Source organism: Sycon ciliatum, chromosome 10 (assembly GCF_964019385.1).
Source record: "Sycon ciliatum chromosome 10, ocSycCili1.1, whole genome shotgun sequence".
Classification (NCBI taxonomy): domain Eukaryota; kingdom Metazoa; phylum Porifera; class Calcarea; order Leucosolenida; family Sycettidae; genus Sycon; species Sycon ciliatum.
The window spans coordinates 9908916-9931193 of NC_088652.1; the positions used below are offsets into that span (position 1 = coordinate 9908916).

The 22278-nt window shown below is 49.7% G+C and overlaps 1 protein-coding gene, 1 long non-coding RNA gene and 1 other non-coding gene across 4 annotated transcripts in view; all 3 read left to right on the forward strand.

The window, feature by feature from the left end:
* The window catches only part of LOC135826373 (uncharacterized), a 73349-nt gene that overhangs the window by 40630 nt on the left and 10441 nt on the right, over positions 1-22278 (forward strand). The window lies entirely within an intron of this gene.
* On the forward strand, positions 7807-22222 carry LOC135826147 (uncharacterized). 2 transcript variants are annotated; one of them, XM_065338785.1, is made up of 6 exons: positions 7807-8431; positions 11313-11412; positions 13991-14255; positions 15223-15355; positions 18877-19038; positions 20189-22222. In XM_065338785.1, exons 1-6 carry the CDS (start codon positions 7937-7939, stop codon positions 21347-21349), a joined length of 2316 nt encoding a protein of 771 aa, XP_065194857.1. In that variant the 5' UTR covers positions 7807-7936; the 3' UTR covers positions 21350-22222. The 2 variants fall into 2 exon arrangements, with proteins under 2 accessions (XP_065194857.1, XP_065194858.1); XM_065338786.1 differs by lacking the exon at positions 18877-19038.
* Positions 18641-18712, forward strand: Trnat-ugu (transfer RNA threonine (anticodon UGU)). Its single transcript has one exon. It is a non-coding gene; the product is annotated as a tRNA-Thr (tRNA).

The following is a 22278-nucleotide window of genomic DNA, read 5'->3' on the forward strand; positions in this document are numbered from 1 at the left end:
AATTCGAAGGGACTGCGAAATACATGCAGGGTCATTCTGCGCGTGGAATTCGGGTCTCCATCACGCGCTTTTCACGCTTCTGGATGCAATAAAGAATTGCAGCGCAATGCAGGTCCCGTCACCTGAAAAACGTGTGCACCAGTATGGTGGATAGGACAAAACGACCTGGTGGGATGCGTACAGTCAGAACTTGCGCAGGAGGATGTCGACTGACGTCCACCCAATGCAATGCCATTTGCTGATTACCCCAAATAGGCGTCAAGAACGGCTAGCCCAGATCGACAGGCAATCTGTGACCGGAGATTATCTGCACTGTGTGATCTGTAGACGTGTTCTGCGTCCACCTTTTCAAGGCAAGCGATCAGGGGAGATGCAGAGATGTCGGCGAAAGGGATCTTGATCGGTTGCTGACCGCATTTGGGGCCCGGACTCGATTGGTATGCGACTCCGATGTGAGATGATACGTGTGGCACGTGCAGCGGAGCGGGATGACGGAGCTCTCTCCTTCTCTCTCCCTCTTATCTCTGCGGAGTTCATCCTCCCTGCACGCTCTTCGTGTGCACTGGATCGTGTGTACATGTTGTTTGAAATCTTTTACATGTATTCTCACGATGGCCTGTGGCCAATAAGAGAAGTTGTTGTTGTTGTTGAATTTTATTTTAAAGTCGCAATACACATGAATGACTGTATTCTACGCTGACTCGTCGTTTGAATCGCCGACCATACTCTGCAGGCAATGCGCTCATCTTACTCCACCGGGTTGTCTCCCTTCCAGGCATCCATTGGCCGCAGTAACTGAGCTGTGTTGCAGAGCTATCCCGTCACCGCTGACCCGGAGCTGACGTCCAAAACGCCACAGGGTGCTCGGCTGACGCCAGGAGGCCTCGATGCGAGCTAGATGATCCTGCCTATAAATGGCAAAGACCGTCGTAGGCAGTTGAAGCTTGACAGGCACGTGAATTGTCAACGCGCTGAAATGACAATGGCGACACTGAACTATAGCTTCGAGTATAGGAGAGAAATCCGCGTTCTCACCTTCCTCCTTGCATTCGGATGATTCCCTCATACTGGAGCCAAATGAAGCCGCTGAAGCAGAGAATGGTGATTCGTCCATTTTGCGGAGAGAAAGAAACATCTTTCACTCTTGTGACTCACCATTTTGTAGTCGCTGTAGTATGTCTACCTCAGCCATAAACAGAAGCTTCCATGTATGTATGCAGTCGTCCCTCTCTACACCAGCACTTTACAATCCAGCACCCTCGATAAACCAGCACAAATTTCAGTAGCCAAAATGTCCTCTTCATGCACATTGCAGCTGTAAATCGGATTAATATTTTGTTAATCCAGCACCCTCCCTAATCCAGCACAATTTCCCTGGCACAAATGGTGCCGGATTTTAGAGGGACCACTGTACTAATACACCGAGATGTAAAAGTATTAGTATTACTCTCCCTCGCCTAGGCTTGGTTGAGCACTCTTTCTGGTTAGCGCCAAGATGATCTGCTCTGGTGCAAAGCTAGCTCTGTTGATCGCAGTTAAAGCACTCTGAATGTGGTATGTTGAGCTGGTTTAGAAACAAAAACTAAAAAATTAATTTATGGTGAAAAAAGGAGAAGGACAAAATGTTACGAGTTATGACTAACTGTCCACCACCGTAACCAGATCTTATACAGTCAGCGAGTGCGACAAAATGGCACAAAACTGACAAGGAGTACTGAGACATTCGGCGACCTGACACCTAGCTCCAACACTTCTCCAAGACGCAAACCAACAACCTTCCAACTTGGACCCTCTTGGACCTTTCCGAACCTGAGCCTTCCAAGTTCGAAGGTTGTTGGTTTGCGCCTTGGAGAAGTGTTGGAGCTAGGTGTCAGGTCGCCGAATGTCTCAGTACTCCTTGTCAGTTTTGTGCCATTTTGTCGCACTCGCTGACTGTATAAGATCTGGTTACGTTGGTGGACAGCTAGTCATAACTCGTAACATTTTGTCCTTCTCCTTTTTTCACCAAAATTTAATTGGCTCACGGCATCCGAGTAATACATTAATAATTATGTCGTTCATTAGGCTTCATTGTGATCCGTTCGGTGAGTAGCTCTGAGCTCCGCTGAGGAGACTCTAGCAAGATCGAAACAGCTACAAAACAAAGATTGAGTGTACACCACTGAAATAATAATTATGTTATTCAGACCAGTTCTCTAGTACCGCTACTAGTACCCCAAGATGTTTCAAGATTCCTTGTGTGTTTTTTTGGTTTTTTACAAAGACCACTTCAATGCCAAACATGAACTCCGGCAGGGGAAGCACGCTGTACATGAATCGTGGCAGCGGTGGTGAGGTCGGGGGTTAGGGGGATGTGCTGGTGTGCATGTCGCTACAGTAACAGTTTCATTGAAAGGGACATTTTGTCTTGCCCCGAAGATTGCATCTCACCCTGTACTTCTGTACTGATATTCACTTCAAGCACTTTTAGTTTCTTTCCCAGGCGAATTTTGCATTCACATGCACAGCAAACAAGTAGAAAATATCAAACGAACTCAACTGCATGTAATGTTCAACAGTAGGCAAGTCTTATAAATGCACAATTTCCTGGTTGGCAGACGTCGGATGTAGTGACTCTCTTGTTGTTCTCCTGGCGGCTAGGTACGGCCGTTGTATCTGAAATCCACTGAACGTGCAGCTCTGAGTTCCAGTCCTGGCTGGCTCTAGCACTATTGCATGGAAAGACACCTGCCCAGCGTACAGAAAACCTAGCGAATAACCGTTGAACAGTAGCTTCCGGCCTAGCAGTAGTACCAATTTTGACTCGCGAGTACTACCGACAACTTTCCAATGCCAACACGTTGCTCATGCCCGATGGAGAGTCATATTGCCAGGTGTGTATTTAACATTACCACCATTATGATTCTGAATCAACCGATCGAGAGTCGTTCGTAATTCGCAAAAAATATCGACCGTACTTGCTAGGAACCGCAGATTTTCACGACTCCCTCGAGGCCTAGTAGCAATCATATGTCAAAAAAGCAAGTTCTAGTAGCGATCACACCGCGTCAGAACGTATTGTTCTCATTCCTGCGCTAAATGTTGTACACTGGGATTTTCTTGTCCGACAGATATGAGCTGCGAATGCTAAACACGAATGCGACCAACAAGTAAGGAAATAGTGTTGACTCGAAAGGCTCTCCCCATATGCTAAGGAAAGCAGCAACACAAATCATCTCAAAGGAGAGAACTTTCACACCAACTTCAAGACAGATCCACCCCGCAAATTAGCGCCAATTTTGGCTTGACAGGGTGCGACGGTATAATGATCCTGTTGTGGGAGCTTGTTCCTGCACACGCATGGCGGAAACATGGCGACACCAGCTCCTGTCAGCGTTTCTGTAATGTATGATTGAGGAATAAACGGCGTCGATACAATGTTTCTCACTCGCCCATGATTCCAAGCGGACGATGTGCCTACTAACCCCATCACCCTACAAGTATTAAAATTAATACAGTGCTGCTGATGGAATCCGATTGCGTGAGTCAAATTTGCACCAGCGTGAGGCATGACATTGGCTCGCAAGATCGGATTTCATTGCGCAGCTGGACATAATTATGGCGGTAGGTCCATGACCTCCCATGCTGCTAAAAGCAAGCTTCTACTAAAAGTTCTAGTTAGGGCTCTACGGTGTTCTCATCATGGTGGACTGCTGGTCCAGGACTTGGCGTCATTATGGTCTTAGGGAGTCGCTTGGCCAATTCATTAGGGCGACAGGTGGCTTGCAATTTGCCTGTCAGTACGGACCTGGGAAAAGCTGCTCCAAGCCCAATCCTCCGAGTCATCAGATCTGTCCAACAACTTGTGGACGAACGTCAGCAAATCAGGCACGCCGAAAACTGATAAGTGATAGACATTATCAGCTGAGTTTGCTGGCCGATGCTCTGCTTCGCATGGAGGATCCTCCCACAACTATGTGGCTGCCAACACGGAGCGACGAAATTATACTTCAGCAACTTACGAATACGCATCACCATAAGGATGATCCAAGCACCACCAGAAGGATGATGGATGTTTAAAAATTAATATTACCCGCGTGCATTGTCTAGCTAAGCCCGTTCGCTCCTACAGCCCGCAGAACCTCCAGCCACTACTAATCTATGGTCGAGGACAGCAGACTGGGACCGAGCGGAGACGGAAGTATGCGCGCTTGGTGGCGATGCAAGCACCTGACACGGCAGAAGATCGCTGAGCAATTCTCTAGTCGCGTGACTCGCTGCTAAAGTCGTGAAAGCGAAAGGCCAGCCATGAGGCGCAATGAGTGTGTGTGCTCTGAATATATAGCTGCGTCTTGCATCAAATCTGTCCTGTTTCTGCCACAGAGAACATTGGCTTCCTCCGTTCTACTTATTTAGGCTAAGACCTGAGGAGAATCCATACATACAAATACAAAAATACTTCATCATGTTCAAGTAGCCCTGGACATGTACCGCAGTACAGGTGAAATCTCGTTTCAGCGACCACATGTACACATGGGGTTGGCCGTTGAACACAGGTGGTCTCTGAAACCAGGGTGGATCCTGCACATTCCGATGACTATGCTTTTAAACCTGAGCTCATTACATGATGCTTGTTTGTCCGGAAACACCCCTTGACATAGGCACTCCAGCCTTTGGGTTATCCGTAACTATCAATTGAGTGTTCGGATGGCAATAAACAGAATGAGCTGAAGCGTCATGTTACGAATTTCAAACCTTCGTAACATGACGCTTCAGCTCATTCTGTTTATTGCTATCCTGAAACGTTGGTGACCTCGCCGCCTGTTCAAATTAAGTGTTGCTTTAATGTATCTGGGATGGTCGCTGGACCAGGCTTGATCAGCAGAACCTGCCATTTGTCCCATTTCATGGTCACCTGACCTCATCCGCAACCTGCGTGCGTATGCATCGCTGGCACAGTGTCCGATGTCAGATGGGAGGCATATTGTGCTCTTCCACAATAGAAGGTGATGATACAAGCTTTTAGACTCGTCTCCCATGCACTCCCTAAAATTCTCCACCACGCCAGCGAGAGACTCTCCGGGTGTCTGCTCAACCTGCTCACGTTTGTCCCTTGGGAAGACTGCCTTAGGAAGACTGCTGTAAGCAAGTCATGCCGAATTGCCGATCATTTCTCAATAAACTTGAAGGAAGGAGCGAACGATTCGAGGATGCTACCCAGCTGTTGCTGCTCTCAGGGAACCCTAAAGCCCTGCCCGGACTGGTGCAGTAGCGGAATGCCGCAGTTTGCTCACAAACTGTTCGGCAACCTTCGCTGGGACGCGGACCGAGCGCAGCTTTTGCCCCGATGGGTGTGTAGTTGCGTAGATCTACGAGCCTCAAACTATCTGATCCTGTCAAACAAAAGCGACAACGGTCAAAGCCCCACAAAGTCAAAGGGGCAAGTCTCCATGACCAACACAATGATACTGTACTCTGTAGCCTGCTCTGGGTTACTGTAAACGTCGTCAAGACTCACTGGACTGGAGCTCTGCCAACCGACGCGACGGTGGTTGCAGTTAGCTAGGAGCACTGTTTTTCAACACAGTGCATCCACGTCATTGCATGCTGTCAACCAAAAATTAAATAACCATGCTACTACATGTACCAGTACTAGCAAGAGTACATAACCCCCAAGAGTGTGCAACTTTTTTTTTTAATGTTAGTGTAAGAAATTGGCACCTATGACATCAGGGGATGGCCCACGCCTGGTAAAAAAAAATAAAAACAAAAAACAATGAGGAGCATTAAAGACAATCAGTGCAGTGCGCACATGTTCACCGGTTTGAGTGCTACGCACATGCCACAGTTCAGAAATGCAAATAATAATTGCACTCAGCAGCCACCAGTTCGGTCGATGATGGTTGAGCTACTGCAACTCTGCTCCGGGACCGGTGTCCTCGGAGGGCCATAATGGCCGAGCGAAGAAGGGCGAACCCCAACCTGCATCTGATCCATGCCATTGTGATGGAGTAAGGCTCATTCTTCTTGTCGCTGATGTTGTTGTTGTAGTTGTTGTTGTTGTAGAAGTTTATTTAACGTCGCACCACAAACAGGCGATTTCGCCTCCTTTGATACATGTGGACGACAGAAGGAATGAGAGAGAGAGGGGGGGGGGGGGGACAGAAGTATGGAGAGAGGAAGGGTAGAAATAAATAAGCAATCAACCTCAGGGCTACGATGATCAGTCCGAGCCGCTTGTAAAGGACAGTTGCCGCCTTGCCTTGGCCTCCGGTGGCACTGAATACGAGGGGAACGAAGGTGGCATGCTCCACCTCACGAACACGCTCCTCATAATGCCGACGCTTCTCACGCTCATGCTTTGCGTATGCGGCGGGGATGGAGTGGACCGAGTTCGAACGAGCATGAGGGTTGAACACGAGAATATCAAAGAAAGCTCGTTCAAACCGGCCACCCCATACCCCGCTGGCAGCAACATCCAGCCTGGCACCATCCTCACGGATAGCCGTCCGGTGATGAAAATTCTCACCAGATAACGGCTGAAGGCGTGGCTCAATGCTGATATCATGAGCTGCTGATGTGAGCACGGTAGCGGTCAAGTCCCGCAGCTCGTTGTGCCGCAGAGACGGATAGCCACCTACTGGGCAAGACCAGGCGTGCGGGACAGTGAAGGCAGCTCCACAGGCACAGCTCTGGGGTAGATGGGGCGGAGTCCACCCGTAGCGGAGGCAGACAGCATCTCGAAACGCGCCCTTGTGTAGCAAGAACCCATGCTGCTTGAGTGGTCGACAGGTGAGCCAGTTCGACGCACCCTTTTCGGCCGCAAGATCCATGGACCTCTGCAGGTCTCCATCCACGCCATCGTACACCTCCTTGGCATGACGCTGCTCCTTCTTTCTGGCGTCTGCCCTGGCTTTAGCTTTGGCTGCCCTGGTGTTGTCCGCCTCCTCCTGTGGCGGTGTATCCTGGTTCAAAATGCGCTGAACTAAGCTCTCGGTGATCGTAAGTGAGGAAGGAAACTGGTTCACAAGAGATACTGGGGAGACAATCCCCATGCCTCCGTAGCGGCTTGGGAGCGCGAGAACTTGGCGTTCCGTCTCTCCGGGCTGGGGACGACCAAGAAGAGCGGGAATAAACGACTCGGAGATGGTGGACTCCAGCTGTTCGAGGTGCGGGGCAACTCCTGGCATTGTGCGGGCGATGAATGACCACTTGTACCGGAGAACGTTGGTGTACACTGCGTAAGCTGCTTGTGGCTGGGTGGAGGCCACGGTGGACAACTCCCGGATCTCCTCTTGCCATGCCTTCACCTTCGCCAAAGCAAAGGAGGCCCTATACTCGGGTGATCCAAGGGCGGCTCCAAGGTGTCGGTTGCCGTCCGTCTTGATGACGATATCGGTGTCGGCGAAGAGTGTGCAACTCCAGCTATGGGGTCTGCGACGGGGGGTTATGTACTCTTGGGGTTATGTACTCTCGGTACTACAGTAGTATAGTACACGCCCTTGTTCGAAACTCGGCGGAAGACTGGCGGGAGCCGGTAGCCGAGCATGCAGGGCCGGAAAGTCCCCAATGCCGGCAATATGCAATGGGTTCCAATATGAGACCCGATTGGCCAATTGGGGTAAAAAATTAGGGAATTTAGGGCCTTGGTCCGCTAATTTATACGTATTATCCGCCAATCAAATCCCAAATAAGGAGTGACTGATATCAAGAGTCCATGACCCCAGGATATGGACTCTTGATTCGATATCGCGATGGTTTGAATGAGCACTTGCATGCAATGAAATCTCCGTGATCATTCGACGCGCCAAACTTCAAAATCTTCCAGAGCCAGATATATCAGAGGGAAATTGGAATTGGAAAGAAGAAAAGAGCCGAACGCTGAAGAAGACATGCCTGGCACATTGGCCGCTGCCGCCGGTTCCGACGCATGATGCAAGCAGTTTGTTAGTCGTCCATGTGGACAGCAGGCATGCAAGACCTGCCCTGCGTTCTCCTGGGTCTTGCCTCCGGGTTTCTTCTTGCCTCGCTCGTGAATCAGCCACCTCGCCCTGATATCCAATCTGGCGACTACGTTCAGACTCCCCGACGAGTGGACAGCGGAAACATTCATATTGACAAGGCAGGACGTCCCTCAGCAGAAGCTGCGACCCGGGGCAACCTACGTACAGTACCTGTCCAAAAGCACGGGAATCGTTCGATCGGAAAGTGGAGAGAAGACAAGGCAACCCCATCGTCCACCTTCAATGCAAAATCGAGGACTCCACGCAGATGGTATCCGACGCAGTGGTCGTCGACATGGGTCAACGCCGGGGTGCACGGCTCGTCACGGCCTGACATCCGGACCGACAGTCGACTGCTCGTGGGTGTGATGTCGGCCGTCAAGTATCTCCGCACGCGCGTCGCCGCTGTGCACAACGCTTGGGGAAAGTCGTTCAGTCCGCACCTCAAGGTAGGCCGTGAGGACGCAGGGTCTGTCTTTCGCGCTACAAACACCATTATGTGTGATACCAAGAGTCTCCCCCCCCCCCCGCCCCTCCATAGCCTTGAAGTTTAGAGATCGGTTTAGTTACCCTCTGTAGAAAGTCCACAAAGAGAAGCGGAAGAGAAAGTGCGAGTACGAGTCTGCACCTAACTCACTGTAGCACAGTGTACAGCTCCATACCACACGGGGTGATAAAGGTATGTGTAGCAACGACTGCACCCTACAATATTAGGGAGATTTAGTTCCCACGTAAGGCCCTCTGCAGACTACGTACATAGAACATCCAGTACAAAATCACATAAAACCTAAAAGGCAACATATTTCCACGCCTGCATTCAGACTACACATTTTACATGCAACATACAGGCAACCTTTGACCCTACACAATTGCACAAGGGGCCTGGGATGTGTGAAAGCAGCCGGCAGTCTACAAAGTTTGTACATTTGTACGACTACCTTGTGAAAGTACGATAAATGCAGGAAAGTTGCCTTGTACAAGGGTTCCCACCCTGCCCGAAAGGATTGGGCAGCTTTTTAGGCTTCCCGCCAGATTCTTGTAGCTGTCTTGGAAACTTCTATGTAAATGTGACTTATAGGCTGTTTTGTATCTAGTCTGAAGAGGGCCTAACGGAAACGCGTACGTGGGTGATCAACGTAAAGTGGATGAAGGGCACCCACGTTGCAATGTTGTGTTTAGTCACAAGGAACAAACAAAATCATAAAGCAAAAGGCCCAAACCTGGTCACAGACGAAGCTACCCAGGCCTAAGAAGCTCATCTAATATTTTAATTTCGTGCTTCGGAAACTTCTTCAGCTGAGCACCCTCACAGCTCGCACAATGCGCTCCATTCTGATTTTCACCCACGTTCTGCCGGAACGTGGGTGAGCCTCCATACACGGTATGTCGTGAATCAGAAAACGTCTGTACGTGGGTCACTGAGTATCACGTGGTACACACACGTAAAGTACCCACGGATTACGTGCGACTAAACCTCCCTAATACCGGGTGATACAAAACGTACAGTGCCACTTTTGTGGAAACAGTGACATCACATGCCATATCGATGGCCTTTCCCCATCAAAATGTATGTGAATCGGAGTTACAGACATTTCAAAGTTACGGGCAGTGCCCGGTCCCGAACTGCCCGGATAAACGAGGCATGAATGTAGTACGAAGTAGTGGTTGCGACTTCGGCGATGATTTGTAAGAAAGGGTCTGCTCCCCAAATGTAGTACATAATGTAAATAATAGAAAAGCTGACAGGATCGCTTTTCTAAAAATCCTGCACCTGATACATTAGTGTAAAAGATTTTTTTTAACTATGCTGTACACTAGCCGCTATGCTCTCCACACAGACAGGACTAGGGAGGTTCTGCTATACGTGAAACGTAGAGAAATCACGTAGAGAGCAGGTGTCTGGGTTAGAGTCTACGGCTTCGCGTGTTTTGGCTCCAGATTTCTACGCGGAGATGAGGTTCTCTACGTTGTGGCACACGCAGAGAAAATGCGTATGGATCAGCCGGGTATCGATCAACTGAAGGCAGAAAACTGCCAAATATGGAAGGGGAAAGTCCCAGTACACATTTCACGTGATTTCTCTACGTGAACGTAGAGCAGAACAGCTTTTCTTTACGTTACGGGAACACGGAGAGAGTTCCTGGGCCTACGTGATTTCTCTGCGTTTCACGTATAGCAGAACCTCTCTACTGTCAGGTTTGGAAGACGAACAGGCTAGAATTCCACCGGGCACAGGACACCTGCATGTGCATGCTGGTTAAACTATAATTATATACAGTAAAACCTGTGACGGCGACCACTCGGACAAGGCGACCACCTGTCCCAGGACCACTACAACCAGGACCAAGGGGTGTTGTTTCCAGTCAAGTGACCCTGGATAAGAAGACCACCTGTAGATGGTGACAACATTTTCAAGATCCCACAGCTACACATGATACGATAGGAATACTCGAATTTCAGAAATTTTCGGTGCTCAATATTTTCGGTATGAGGGCAACAGGCCAGGCTAGGTGAACAGAAATTTTCGGTACAGAGAAGCAGTTCCCTATTGGATTATGTGTGTTAGTGTTTGTTCGGTGTATTGAAAATTTAGGTATGAAAGAGACGCACCGAAAGTACCGAAAATAAAAGAACACCGACAATTTGTGAAATTACAGTAGCCTACAATAGGCTACGGCACTGAGCCCCGTCCTTTGTCTTTGGCACCAGGCAGCAGGGTAATGTGGAACGGCGGCAAACTGCGCTGCGCGCTTGTGCATGTGTGTGTGTGTGTGTGTGTGTGTGTGTGTGTGTGTGTGTGTGTCCCTTGAGTTCGTGGGGGACGGTTTGGAGTTTTTTCGCTCTTCAATTTTCTGAAGTTTGCTGGCTCTTGAAAGCGCCACGGGGTGGCCTTTGGCCACCCCAGTTGGCTAGAGTGTCAGAGCAACTCTTGGAAACTCAGGCGTCGTGTCCGGGGCAGAGATTGATACTGCCACTTGTCGCCTGACAAGAGTTGCCACTCGTCGCGGTGTGACGAGCCCGCGAGTGGGTACTGACAAGAAATCTGTCCATAGAAGAGTGCAGAGGGAGAGAGAGAGTCTCCAGCTGGCTTCCTGGAATGTTCGCTCTCTGCTGAACGCATCTGGCCCGATGGAGATGGCTTGTGTGTGTGTGTGTGTGTGTGTGTGTGTGTGTGTGTGTGTGTGTGTGTGTGTGTGTGTGTGTATGTGTGTGTGTATGAATGTATGAATGTATGTATGTGCATGCCTATGCATCACTGTGTGTATCGGTGCCTTTCTGTATGTGTCTGTGCATGTCTGTACGTGTCTGTGCATATCTGTGCACGTCCAGTTCTACTTCAGTTACCCAACGGGTGCTCAGCGCGATGAGGTTGATGAACTCGAGAAGACGTACAGGGAAGAGGCCGGCGTCAATGTGGTGCATCTCAAAGGTATGTGTTGTCGGGGGGGGGGGGGGGAGCATCCCACTGTATATTGTTGTTGAAGAACAGGGACGTCACACGCTGTACGATCACTACGACCATGGTCGTACCACTTTTCGTCCAGGATGGTCCGCCCAATTCATCCAAAAAGCTCTAAAAAAGCAGCAAAACGTGCCTTGTTGGCCGAAAAATCCGAATGTTTTCCCCCGGGGGACACCCCGACGGACCGTACCACTCCCCACTTACCTGTGACACCCCTGAGAGAAGCTTCAGTTCTCTCTTTTAAACTGAAGATCTGCTCGCATGCTGCTCTAGCTGATCCCAGGTAACTGGTGACGAAGGAATGTTCTAAGACTTTTCGCGTTCCTGTCACTCGAGTTGAACCTTGGTGTGAAAGTTGTAGCCTGCAGGCACGGTGACCACAGGTGACCGGGTACGCATAAGCACGTGACCGCTTATTCAACCATGCTCAATTGGGAATAAGGGCCGAGCGCGCTGCATCGCAGCCTTCCCGGACCAAAACCTGTCGACTCAGCGTCCAAAAGACTACAACATATGGGCCAATCGCGGTCATTCGTGCTTTTATAAGGCCACACGTTTTTATTTCTATGTTTCTCACCTGAAAATCTAAAAACGTATGCGAGAGGTGGAAAAAAATAAAAAATGACCGAAAAATAAAAAAAAGTTTATTAGACCTTTGTTCCCACTAAAATCCACCAATACACCATGCAAAATAGCCTCCATAGTTTGCAACTAGTATGTGGTAGGAGCTTCTGTCACAATCTGTGCATGTGCAGCTAGATTGCGCACAATAATTGGTGACCTCGCATCATGTGTCGCGTAGGCCAGGCCACATTATGTACATGTGCATGAGTGTGCTGGTCCCCACATGCACAGTCAGTGCAGCACATTTTTTTCTTTTTTTCCTCCAGACTCCTGAATCGTATGCGCGCGGGTGACGAGAAACATAGATATAAAAACGTGTGGCCTGAGAACGAAATGGCGCTTTTAGCGACATTTTGCATACAAATCTCCATCTAGTAGGGCGCAGTCAAACAGTTTCGGTGGAAATGGCGAGTTCGATTGGGAATAAAGGAGGGAGGGAGCGTCTCAGCTTCCTCGGACCAAGACCATTCGACTCAGCACCACGGAGACTACAACTGGTGAACTTTTGATTGATTTTAGGCTTAAACTTCCCCTTTTTCGTATCGCAACCAAGAGGACAAACTGTGCAGCAACCATTATTTTTAAATTATGACTACAACAATGAACATGGGAGAGAGATATGAAATGTAAATGTAAAAGGAAAAATGTTCGGAACAGTTTTCTCGCTATGATCATCAGTGAACGTACGAAAAAAAAAAAAACCCCAGAGCTGGTATGTAAAGGGGAAGTTAAGGCAAAAATCAAAATTTCACCAGTTGTAGTCTTCGGGGTGCTGAGTCGAATGGTCGTGGTCCGAGGAAGCTGAGACGCTCCCTTCCTACTTTAATCCCAATCGAACTCGCGCACTTCCACCGAAACTGGGTGACTGCGCCCTACGAGATGGGGATTTGTATGCAAAACGTCACTAAAAGCGCCATTTCGTTCTTTTAAAAGCACGGATGACCGCGATTGGCCCATATGTTGTAGTCTTTTGGACGCTGAGTCGTCAGGTTTTGGTCCGAAAAGCCTGTGATGCAGCGTTCCTCCTTTATTCCCACTCAAACATGGTTGAACAAGCGGTCACGTGCTCCTGCGTACACCAGTCACCTGGTCACCGTGCCTGCAGGGTACAACTTACTAGCCTGTTTGACCTTTTTTTGGGTGCACTCCTGTCACTAGAGTTGAACTCGAGTTGAACCTTGGTGTGAAAGTTGTCGCTTGCTGGCGTGGTGACCAGGTGATTTGGGCACCCAGGAGCACGTGGCCGTTTCTTCAACCATGTTCGATTGGGAATAAAGGAGGAACGCTGCATCGCAGCCTTTTCGGACCAAAACCAGTCGGCTCAGCGTCCAAAAGACTACAACATATGGGCCAATCGCGGTCATCCGTGCTTTTATAAGAACGAAATGGCGCTTTTAGTGACATTTTGCATACAAATCCCCATCTCGTAGGGCGCAGTCACCCAGTTTCGGTGGAAGTGCGCGGGTTCGATTGGGATTCAAGCAGGAAGGGAGCGTCTCAGCTTTCTCGGACCAAGACCATTCGACTCAGCACCCCGAAGACTACAACTGGTGAAATTTTGATTTTTGCCTTGACTTCCCCTTTAATATGTATGCAGTAGAAATGTAGGGCCAGTACAGCATAACATTTCGCTTCACCTCTTCATGCTGTGATGATTATATACATCGGAGCAGAGGTCCTCGCGTAATCGTCAATCAAAAAGCGTGCATATTCTTCATGTGCATCAGACTACTTGCAAGGTACAGGTTGCCATTATTTCCTGCCGAACTGCCGAAAGTCCTTTGTAATGAAAAAAAGGGGGAAAAACTGTCCTGCACCGGATATTTCTCCTTGTGCTCTATGATGATACTGTAGTTATGGTGGTGGTGTTGGTAGAAATTCATTCGCTGCTGTTGTTGTTGTTGCGTCTCTTGGCATGCAGGTGCGCCGCAGAGCGAGTACCCGCCACAGCGCAAGATGTTTCTGATGATGCACTCGATGTGCGCCAGCGTCGGTACCTACCAGTGGTACTTGAGGGCGGACGACGACGTCTTTGTGCGCCGCGAGGCGCTGCTGGAGTGGCTGACGAAGCTCGACCCGCACACGCCCTACTACATCGGATCGTTCGGCTTCGGCCGGCAGGACGTGATGGAGAGGCTGGACTTACGGGGTAGCTTCTGTATGGGTGGTCCCGGCGTTATCTTGAGGTAAGCACTAATGGCACCGCTGGTTAAAGCCAGTGGTGTGCACGGGTGGTCGGGTACCCGTGCTACCCGTGACGACCTCGGGTAGACGGCTACAGAATAACACCCGAATACCCGAAGTCGCAGATGACATCATGTATAGTGCACGTGTACAAATTCATGTAATACTCCGCATGTCAACCCAGTGTGTAAGGGAAAGGGTGCATTGTGGTGTTACCATAGAAACATTACCCGATCGCGTACCTGTGCTACCCGTGGAAAACTACCCGATACCCGAAAAAATGCTAGCCGACTCAGCCCTAGTTAAAGGGCATACAAAGTCTAGGTTCGCGTGGTACTCGGTTAGACTAAGGTTTTCGGATCCGTAGAGATGCCACCACCCTTAAGGATCAAGGTGCAGATGCAGCCCTCTAAAGTGGTAGGAGGCGAGTAGATCAGACCCACCGCCAAAGTGGTCAAAGACCGACAAATCCCAAATCGCCGGAGCTGGAAGGATGTCGGTCAGCGCATCCGAGACGTGACAGAGCCAAGTATCAGGCCGCTGAATGTCAGCATCATTCGTCAGTAGTATGCCAACTCGGTGCATACTGTACATGTAGCGTATACTCAATCTGCACACAGAACTGTTTCGTCCTTTTTGGATTACTCTACATGAATATGACATTGTGTACATGTTATACCTACCAACAATCCCAATTTGACCAGGACCGTCCCGATATCGAGGGTGGTAATAGGCACCCAAAAGTGTATTTGTCGTATGCCTCACAGCTACATTTCTAAACATTTTCTTACCTAGGCGTGTCATTGTCCCGATCTCAGGTTTGCAAAGGTTGGCAGGTATGACACGCATGCATGTCCATGTATGTTGTGTCTATGCGTGTCTATGCTGTGTCTATGCATGTTGACGTGCAGAGCCATGGCGCCGTGACAACGCTGTGTATGTTGTGTCTATGCGTGTTGCCGTGCACAGCCATGGCGCCATGACAAAGCTGTGCCCGCACATCTACGACTGCATGGGGGACGTGATGACGGGCGAAGAGGACACCGAGCTGGGCCGCTGCATCCAGAAGTACGTCGGAATACACTGCACGCAGGCGTTTGAGGTGAGAACACCATTCACCAGTCACCACTCACACCACTCACTACCACACTGGGTGTAGATCAGCCCATTGGCCCAGGATCATAGCAGTCTTGAAGTAGGGGTGCAGCAGTCTGTCCAACCTTGCCACCATTCCAAAGCAGGACACCCATAACTATACTACCGTTATCATTATAAGAATAACTGTACAAAGGTATTTGTCTCCCATGTAAATGTACACAAAAGTTTTGGTCCAAAACAGGCAAAGCAGGACGGACGGTCGCACAGCCTGGGGGTGTCAACGAGTAGTAGGGTACCCGTGCTACCTGTTATTTGATCGGGTAGTAGGGTACAAGGCTGTCACAGCCGGAGCGGCTGGGCGACTTTTTCGGCCGATTTTTTTTTTTTTTGATGCTGCATGCACTGCATGCACTGAACGTGTGAACACTCGAAAGCGCTCGCGAAAAAGGTCTCTCGCCTCGTTCACACCACTCGGGCCAAAGCACAAGTCCCAGTTACCATGGTTACAGGCCAGTACATGCCCAGCGTCTATGTTTCCACACTGTAGTAGTAGTAGTAGATCTACACAGTGAACAAGTGTACGTACTTCCACGCACCAGTCGTGTAGTGTTACCTGGTGCCGATTTCGGTCTCGCGGGCTACACGCTGATCTACGGAGAGCACCCAAGGCTAGGCAACCGTAGCCTGCGACACGCTCGTTTTGGCTCTGTGGAGGCGTTCGGGGATCACGGAAAGCTGAATTTGTTGGCTGTGATGTTGGTACTTTCTGTTTCGAGAGTACCACTTCAGGATTTTTCCCTTGCCCGTTTTCTGAGGACAGTTTGTGCCGGCAGATCAGTAGCTGTTTGAGAGTTCTGTGGGAGTTGATTTAGACTATAAAGTTGTTTTCAGCAAGATGTCCAATCCCTTGCTGCCAACGCCGACCGTGGGAGATAAGCCTTGTCAGCCGTCTGCGTTTGCTTTCCCGCAGCGCGAGTTCGGAAAGTCGACGGTGGTGAAGCGGTCGTCTCAGCCCCAGTGGCTTCAACGGTGGCAATGGCTGCACTATGAGCAGGACAATGACTTGGCCGTTTGCTTTACGTGTGTCCGCATATAGTAAAGGACATTTGAAGACGGCTAGCTTGTTGGAGAAGGCGTTTATTTCCTCCGGTTTTAGTAACTGGAAAGACGCCAGCGCCAAGTTCACGAAGCACGAGAGCAGTCGCTGCCACAGCGACGCTGTTCTGAAGCTGATCTCGATTCCTGCTTCTACGCATGACATTGGCGAGCTTCTCTCCCAGCAGCTCTCAAAAAGAGCGTCAGGACGCTAGAAGATGTTTCTTCAAAATCGTTTTGAATGTGAAGTTTCTCGCTCGATAGGGTCTTCCTTTGCGTGGTGATGGGGGTGAGTTGGACTCTAATTTCATGCAGTTGTTGAAACTGCGCTCCCCGGATTTTCCGTAGCTAACTTCATGGGTGGAGAAAAAAACTGACAAGTATGTGTCTGGAACAATGCAGAATGAGCTGCTGAAGACAATTGCCATGCGTGTCATCCGCTCAGTGGCACAGTTGTTCCAGCAGATGGCATTCGCAACTGTGATGGTCGATGAGACTGCAGATGTGGCCAATGTGGAGCAGGTTCAACTGTTGTGATCTGTCTTCGTCGAGTTGACGATGCATTTCAAGTCCACGAAGAGTTCATTAGCCTTCATGAAGTTGGTTCCACCAGCGCAGAGGACATCTTCCGCGTGGTTCTCGATGTCCTGCAACGGCTTAATTTGCCCACAGCTAAGCTGCTTGGACAGTGCTATGACGGTGCAGCATCGATGGCTGGCATTGGCTGGCATACGGTCCGGTGTGGCCAAGCGTGTGCAGGATATAGAGCCATGAGCTGTGTTCACCCACTGCTATGGTCGCAGCCTTAATTAATCTTGCCTGTGGAGACACCATCAAGAAGTCGAAACTGATGAAAGATGCTCTGGACACACACGAGATTACAAAGCTAATCAAGAAGTCGCCACATCGGGATGCTGAGTTCAGAAAGTTGAGAGATCAGCTTGCCAGTGATTGCCCGGGTATCCGTGTTCTTTGCCCTACGCGGTATACGGTGCTTGCCGACGCGCTGAAGAGCATAGTTGACAATTATGCCATTCTGCAACAGCTGTTCGCCGAATCTCTCGACTACGTCCGGGATACGGAGACGAAGGCCCATATCCAGGGAGTTGCAAGTCAAATGCGCAAGTTTGACTTCATGTTTGGTGTGGCTCTTGGCTACTTTATTCTCCATCATAGTGACAATTTAAGCCGCAACTTGCAGCGGGACGACATTTCAGCAGCTGCAGGCCAGGAAATTGCCTGCAACCATTAACCAGTTGGTAGGGTCCCGCTCTTGCGACCACTATTATTATTATTATTAACTTTTATTTCACTAGGTGTTTCCCACAGACCTATGGTCTTCTCACGGGAGCCCCTAGCCTCAGGAAGGTTAAGCATGAGCGAATAAATGAGCGGTAGTATGTACAAGTGCGAACAGTGGAAGGCAGCATATTCCACCGGTCAGCAGCGAGATAACCAATCTGCACAACAGCGGTATGGGCTGTGCCCCGGTTCTGACCCTCTGTATCCTGACATCACTGTACTTGAACTATACAGTAAAACCTGTGACGGCGACCACTCGGATAAGGCGACCACCTGTCCTAGAAGACCACTGAAACCAGGACCAAGGGATGCTACTTCCGGTAAAAATGACCCTGGATAAGGAGACCACCTGGTAGCAGAGACCACGTTTTGAAGGTCCCTTGAGCAGTCGTCTTAGACAGGCTTCACTGAACGTGTCACCGTTGTGTATGCTCAGCAGCATCCGTACCGTGTGCCGGGCATCAAGGGCACATGCACGTGTACGTCGAGGGCCCCGAAAATGCATTGTGGGTCGTATTTCAGTTTTCACCCAGCACAAACGCACGGTCACGCGAGCTCATAGTGAATAGAGTGCACAGTACTGTCGGGCGCCGAAGAACTGGGGGTCACTCAGGGTTCTAGCCTAGCCCGTTCTTATTTTTAGCGAACACAGCGGTTTCATTCTCATTCGATGGTACAGTCTTACATGTACATGTATGCAGAGTTATACGTCTGAGTGTACATTATAGTGTACATTACGGTTTCCGGTTTTATCTTCAAAAAATCCAGCCTACACCGTTCTTAAAAAAATGGTGAAATTCTAGCCTGGCCGGCCGCTCTTCGGTGCCCGACAGTACTGTAAACTGTAAATTAGCCATTCAGAACCGTAATGACTCATTTCATGCATACATCCGGCTCAATGGCCAAGTGGTAAGGCGTCGGTCTTGTAAACCGAAGATCGAGGGTTCGAACCCCTCTTGAGCCTGGTTAATTCTTTTTTTTCTTCTTTTTCACTTCTTATCAACCACCACACCACACCGCTGCGCTCTCCAGAATCTGGACAAGGCCGAATGCTGCTACTTACCCCTCTTTTTTCACTTCACTGACGATTTGGTGCTTTTCTTCTTGATTTGAACGAACAACATGCAGTTCTTTCGAATGTTTAGACACGCCTATACGCAAGAATACCATGGCTACCCACATCCGTATATGGCGGATCTGCAGATGCTGGCCAGCGACAGGATTCTCACGGTGCACCACCTTAAGGAGCCGCATCTGATGTACCGCGTCGCCGCCTTCTTCCAGGAACGGGTCAGTGTGCTTGGTGTAACGTGCGCCGGCATGCGTGTGTGCATGTGCATACTTGTGTGTGCATGTGCATGCTTGTGTGTGTGTGTGTCTCCCCTGTACCACACAACCGTGATACTGTATCGTACTACTGTCAGGCAGCAAATACTCGGCACATATTTATTTTCACTAGTTTGAGGGAAAGACACAAACGGGAAATGTCTGAAGAAAAAATTGACTGTCACCACCAGGACTCGAACCAGGGACCCTCGCATATTAATTTTCGATTATTTTTTGGCCTGGGCATCCTTTGGCCTAAAATGTACTGTGGCTGAGATTTTGCTTTGCAAGGTTCAGTGTGACAGTGCATACAGGCAGCAGCAGTACGAGGTTAACAGCAATTTCCGGACGTAAAAAATAGCATAGAGCCCCACTGGCTGTGTATTTTACATTTTTCATATCTTTTCGTATTTATTGTATGGCCAAATCCTCATCTTTCCAAATATGTGACAATTGCTCATGCTGTGATCCCGGAGACTTGATAGCAGGACGTTTTGACAGGCTGAAATTGTAATGTGGCCGAAATCTGTTTTAGCCTAGGGAGGCCGAAATTTAAACGCGCAGAAAATTGGTAGACTTAAAGTACTCCTCGCCCAGGTACTCACATGTGCTTTGACCCCTTCACACAGGAACTTGCTGGCGGAAACACGCTCTGGGTATGAACGCTATAGTTAGATTTTTCCGCGGCTGGCGTGTTCCTGTCCCGCCATCCAGACGTTCCCGCGAGTGTGAACGTACCCTGAGGGGCCATCCAGCCGGCACTCTCGACACTTTTCACTTTTCAGGAAACGAAAAAGTTTAGTTATGAACTTATGACACTCCCCTACCCACCACTCCTGAATAAAAAAATTCCGTCCATTACATTGACTTGACATGTAGAATGGATTGCTGTTTCGGACTTGAATACTTTTGAAAACGAATTTGGCCTCGAACCACCCACGAGCGAAAGTGTTTTGTTTCATGTATGAGACCGATAAAACATGCGTCTCTTTCTTCTCTCTACCTGGCTGTGTCTTTTTGCTCTCTCTTTCTCTCCCTCTCTCTCTCTCTCTCTCTCTCTCTCTCTCTCTCTCTCTCTCTCTCTCTCTCTCTCTCTCTCTCTCTCCATACACAGGCGATATCCAAGCTGCAGACTACAGCAAAGAAGATCGTGGCCACCATGGAGCAAGAAGAGGAGTTCATCAAGAAGCTCAACATCAAGCTGCCGCCTGTCCCTCCGCTGGCCGCGTTGCAAGGAACGGCGTTTGCGAAAAACACGTCCAACAGCCCGCAGGCGGCCACACTGCAGTTCGCTGCGCAGAAAACATTGGAGTTACGTGAGCTCCTGGGTGGCAGGACTGGCCGGAGCTCGCAGGTGGTCGAGGCAGCACTGCCGCTGTCCGCCACCCAGCCTGAAGATTACAACAGCGACCCGTCGCGCTTTCTGGCGGCCAGCGTCGTACGCAGCAGCGTGACGGCGTTCAAGCGCTACGCTAAGTCTAAGTCGTCCGCGCCGCACCTGGCGTGGTGGCAGTGCGGGCAGGACGCATCCGCGTTCAGCGGCGCCTGCAACATCACTCTGGACTACGGAGGAAGCCGCACGTACGGGCACCGACAGGTCGATGCCGTGGGTGGCGTGGGCCAGCCGTCCGTCACGCTATCCAGGCGCGTGCCCGCCCTCGGGCGAGTACTCATCATTGTCACGTGCGCCTCGCACCCGGACACTGCCGCGTCTTTGCTCGCGGCGATCAAGTCTATGACGCCACCGCCATCGGCTACTGGAACGGCGACCGTCTTCCTCGCGCTGTGCGCGCACAAGGAGACGCTGAAAGTGACCGCCGCCCACAAATCACTCAAGGCCACGCCGGTAACCATAGAGACGTATCAACGCTCGGCAGGATCCGTGATCGGCGACATAACCAATGGATACAACGCCGTGGCAACGCGTCATGGCGACAAGCTGAAACCTACGGACCTAGTTCTGATCATGCATCAGCTGGCGCAAGGCGTGACCTTCCATTCGAACTTCATACCATCATGCCATGCCCGCTCAAGCAAGGACGTGATCTGGTACTCAGTTCCGTTCGATAGCCGTCATCATCGCGTTGGAAGCCAGGGTGTGTCGGCGTGTCTGCAGCTGGGCACATTTAAAAGCCTGCTGAAGGTCCTGCTCAAAACAAATGCTCCTCGGCCCACCGACTTGAATGATCTCCGTGGAGTGGTGAGTAAAGCGGCAGCGAGCATGTCGCCCAAACTCACCGTGCAGCGCGCTGTGGATGCTCTGCTGCACGTGTGATGGTCAGTGAATGACTGCCCACAGCCAGTGGCAGTGTGCAGTGTGGCAGCAGGCATACTATACTCAAGTCACAGGACTGGTCGCACGACCGGTAACAGGATAGGTCACGTGATGACTAATCACATGACCAGTGATTAGTCATATCATGACCAGTGATGAGTAGCCACATGACTAGTCTAATGAACAGTGAGATGACTAGTCACATGAGAAGTCACATGACTCCTAACATTACATGAGTGATCACATGACTAATAACAGCAGTGATCACATGACTAGTAACAGCAGTGATCACATGACTCGTAACATTACATGGGTGATCACATGACTAATAACAGCAGTGATCACATGACTAGTGACAAAATTAGTCACATGACTACACTGGCATCATCAGAGAACCTGTAAGAGCAATTCATTAAAAAAAAAAGAAAGCTGCTAGCTCTCTGATGTTTACTTTTTTGTTTGTTTTTGTTTTGTTTGTTTTGTTGGTGACATCAATTTCCCCACCCACTGCAGCTGCCAACGATATTATAGACCTGCTGTTTTCAGTTCTTGGTGTGCTTGTTCTAATATTTCGTATCATAGCATCACGGAATCCCCGATCGGCAGTATTGTACTTTTACTCCCGGACCTTAGGAAGCCATTAGCCCAGGTGATTACCCTTCTTGTTGTTGTTGTTGTCGTCGTCGTTGTTGCTGTTGGTTATGATTTGAGCTTTGAAGTGTTTTTAACTTTTGTTCTATGTAACACTTGTGTCCGTATTCGTGTAGTGGCAAGCATTCGTTTTCATTTCACACGTTTTGGCACAGACAGTACACTTCTTCTTCTTTACCTTCTTTACCTGCTCCCTTTGGCCAACCAGCTCATTTTTCTGTGGACTGTTGTTTTTATATACGGTAGTTGTACCATTTTTTAGCACTAGTAGCAGGGAG

What these genes read in the sequence shown, in the direction of transcription:
- LOC135826147 (XM_065338785.1), top strand. Translation starts at nt 7,937, where the DNA reads ATGTGGACAGCAGGCATGCAAGACCTGCCCTGCGTTCTCCTGGGTCTT. An exon ending in ACTGCACGCAGGCGTTTGAG is followed by an intron (nt 15,356 to 18,876) that starts GTGAGAACACCA and finishes AACAACATGCAG; the next exon opens with TTCTTTCGAATGTTTAGACA. An exon ending in CCGCCTTCTTCCAGGAACGG is followed by an intron (nt 19,039 to 20,188) that starts GTCAGTGTGCTT and finishes CTCCATACACAG; the next exon opens with GCGATATCCAAGCTGCAGAC.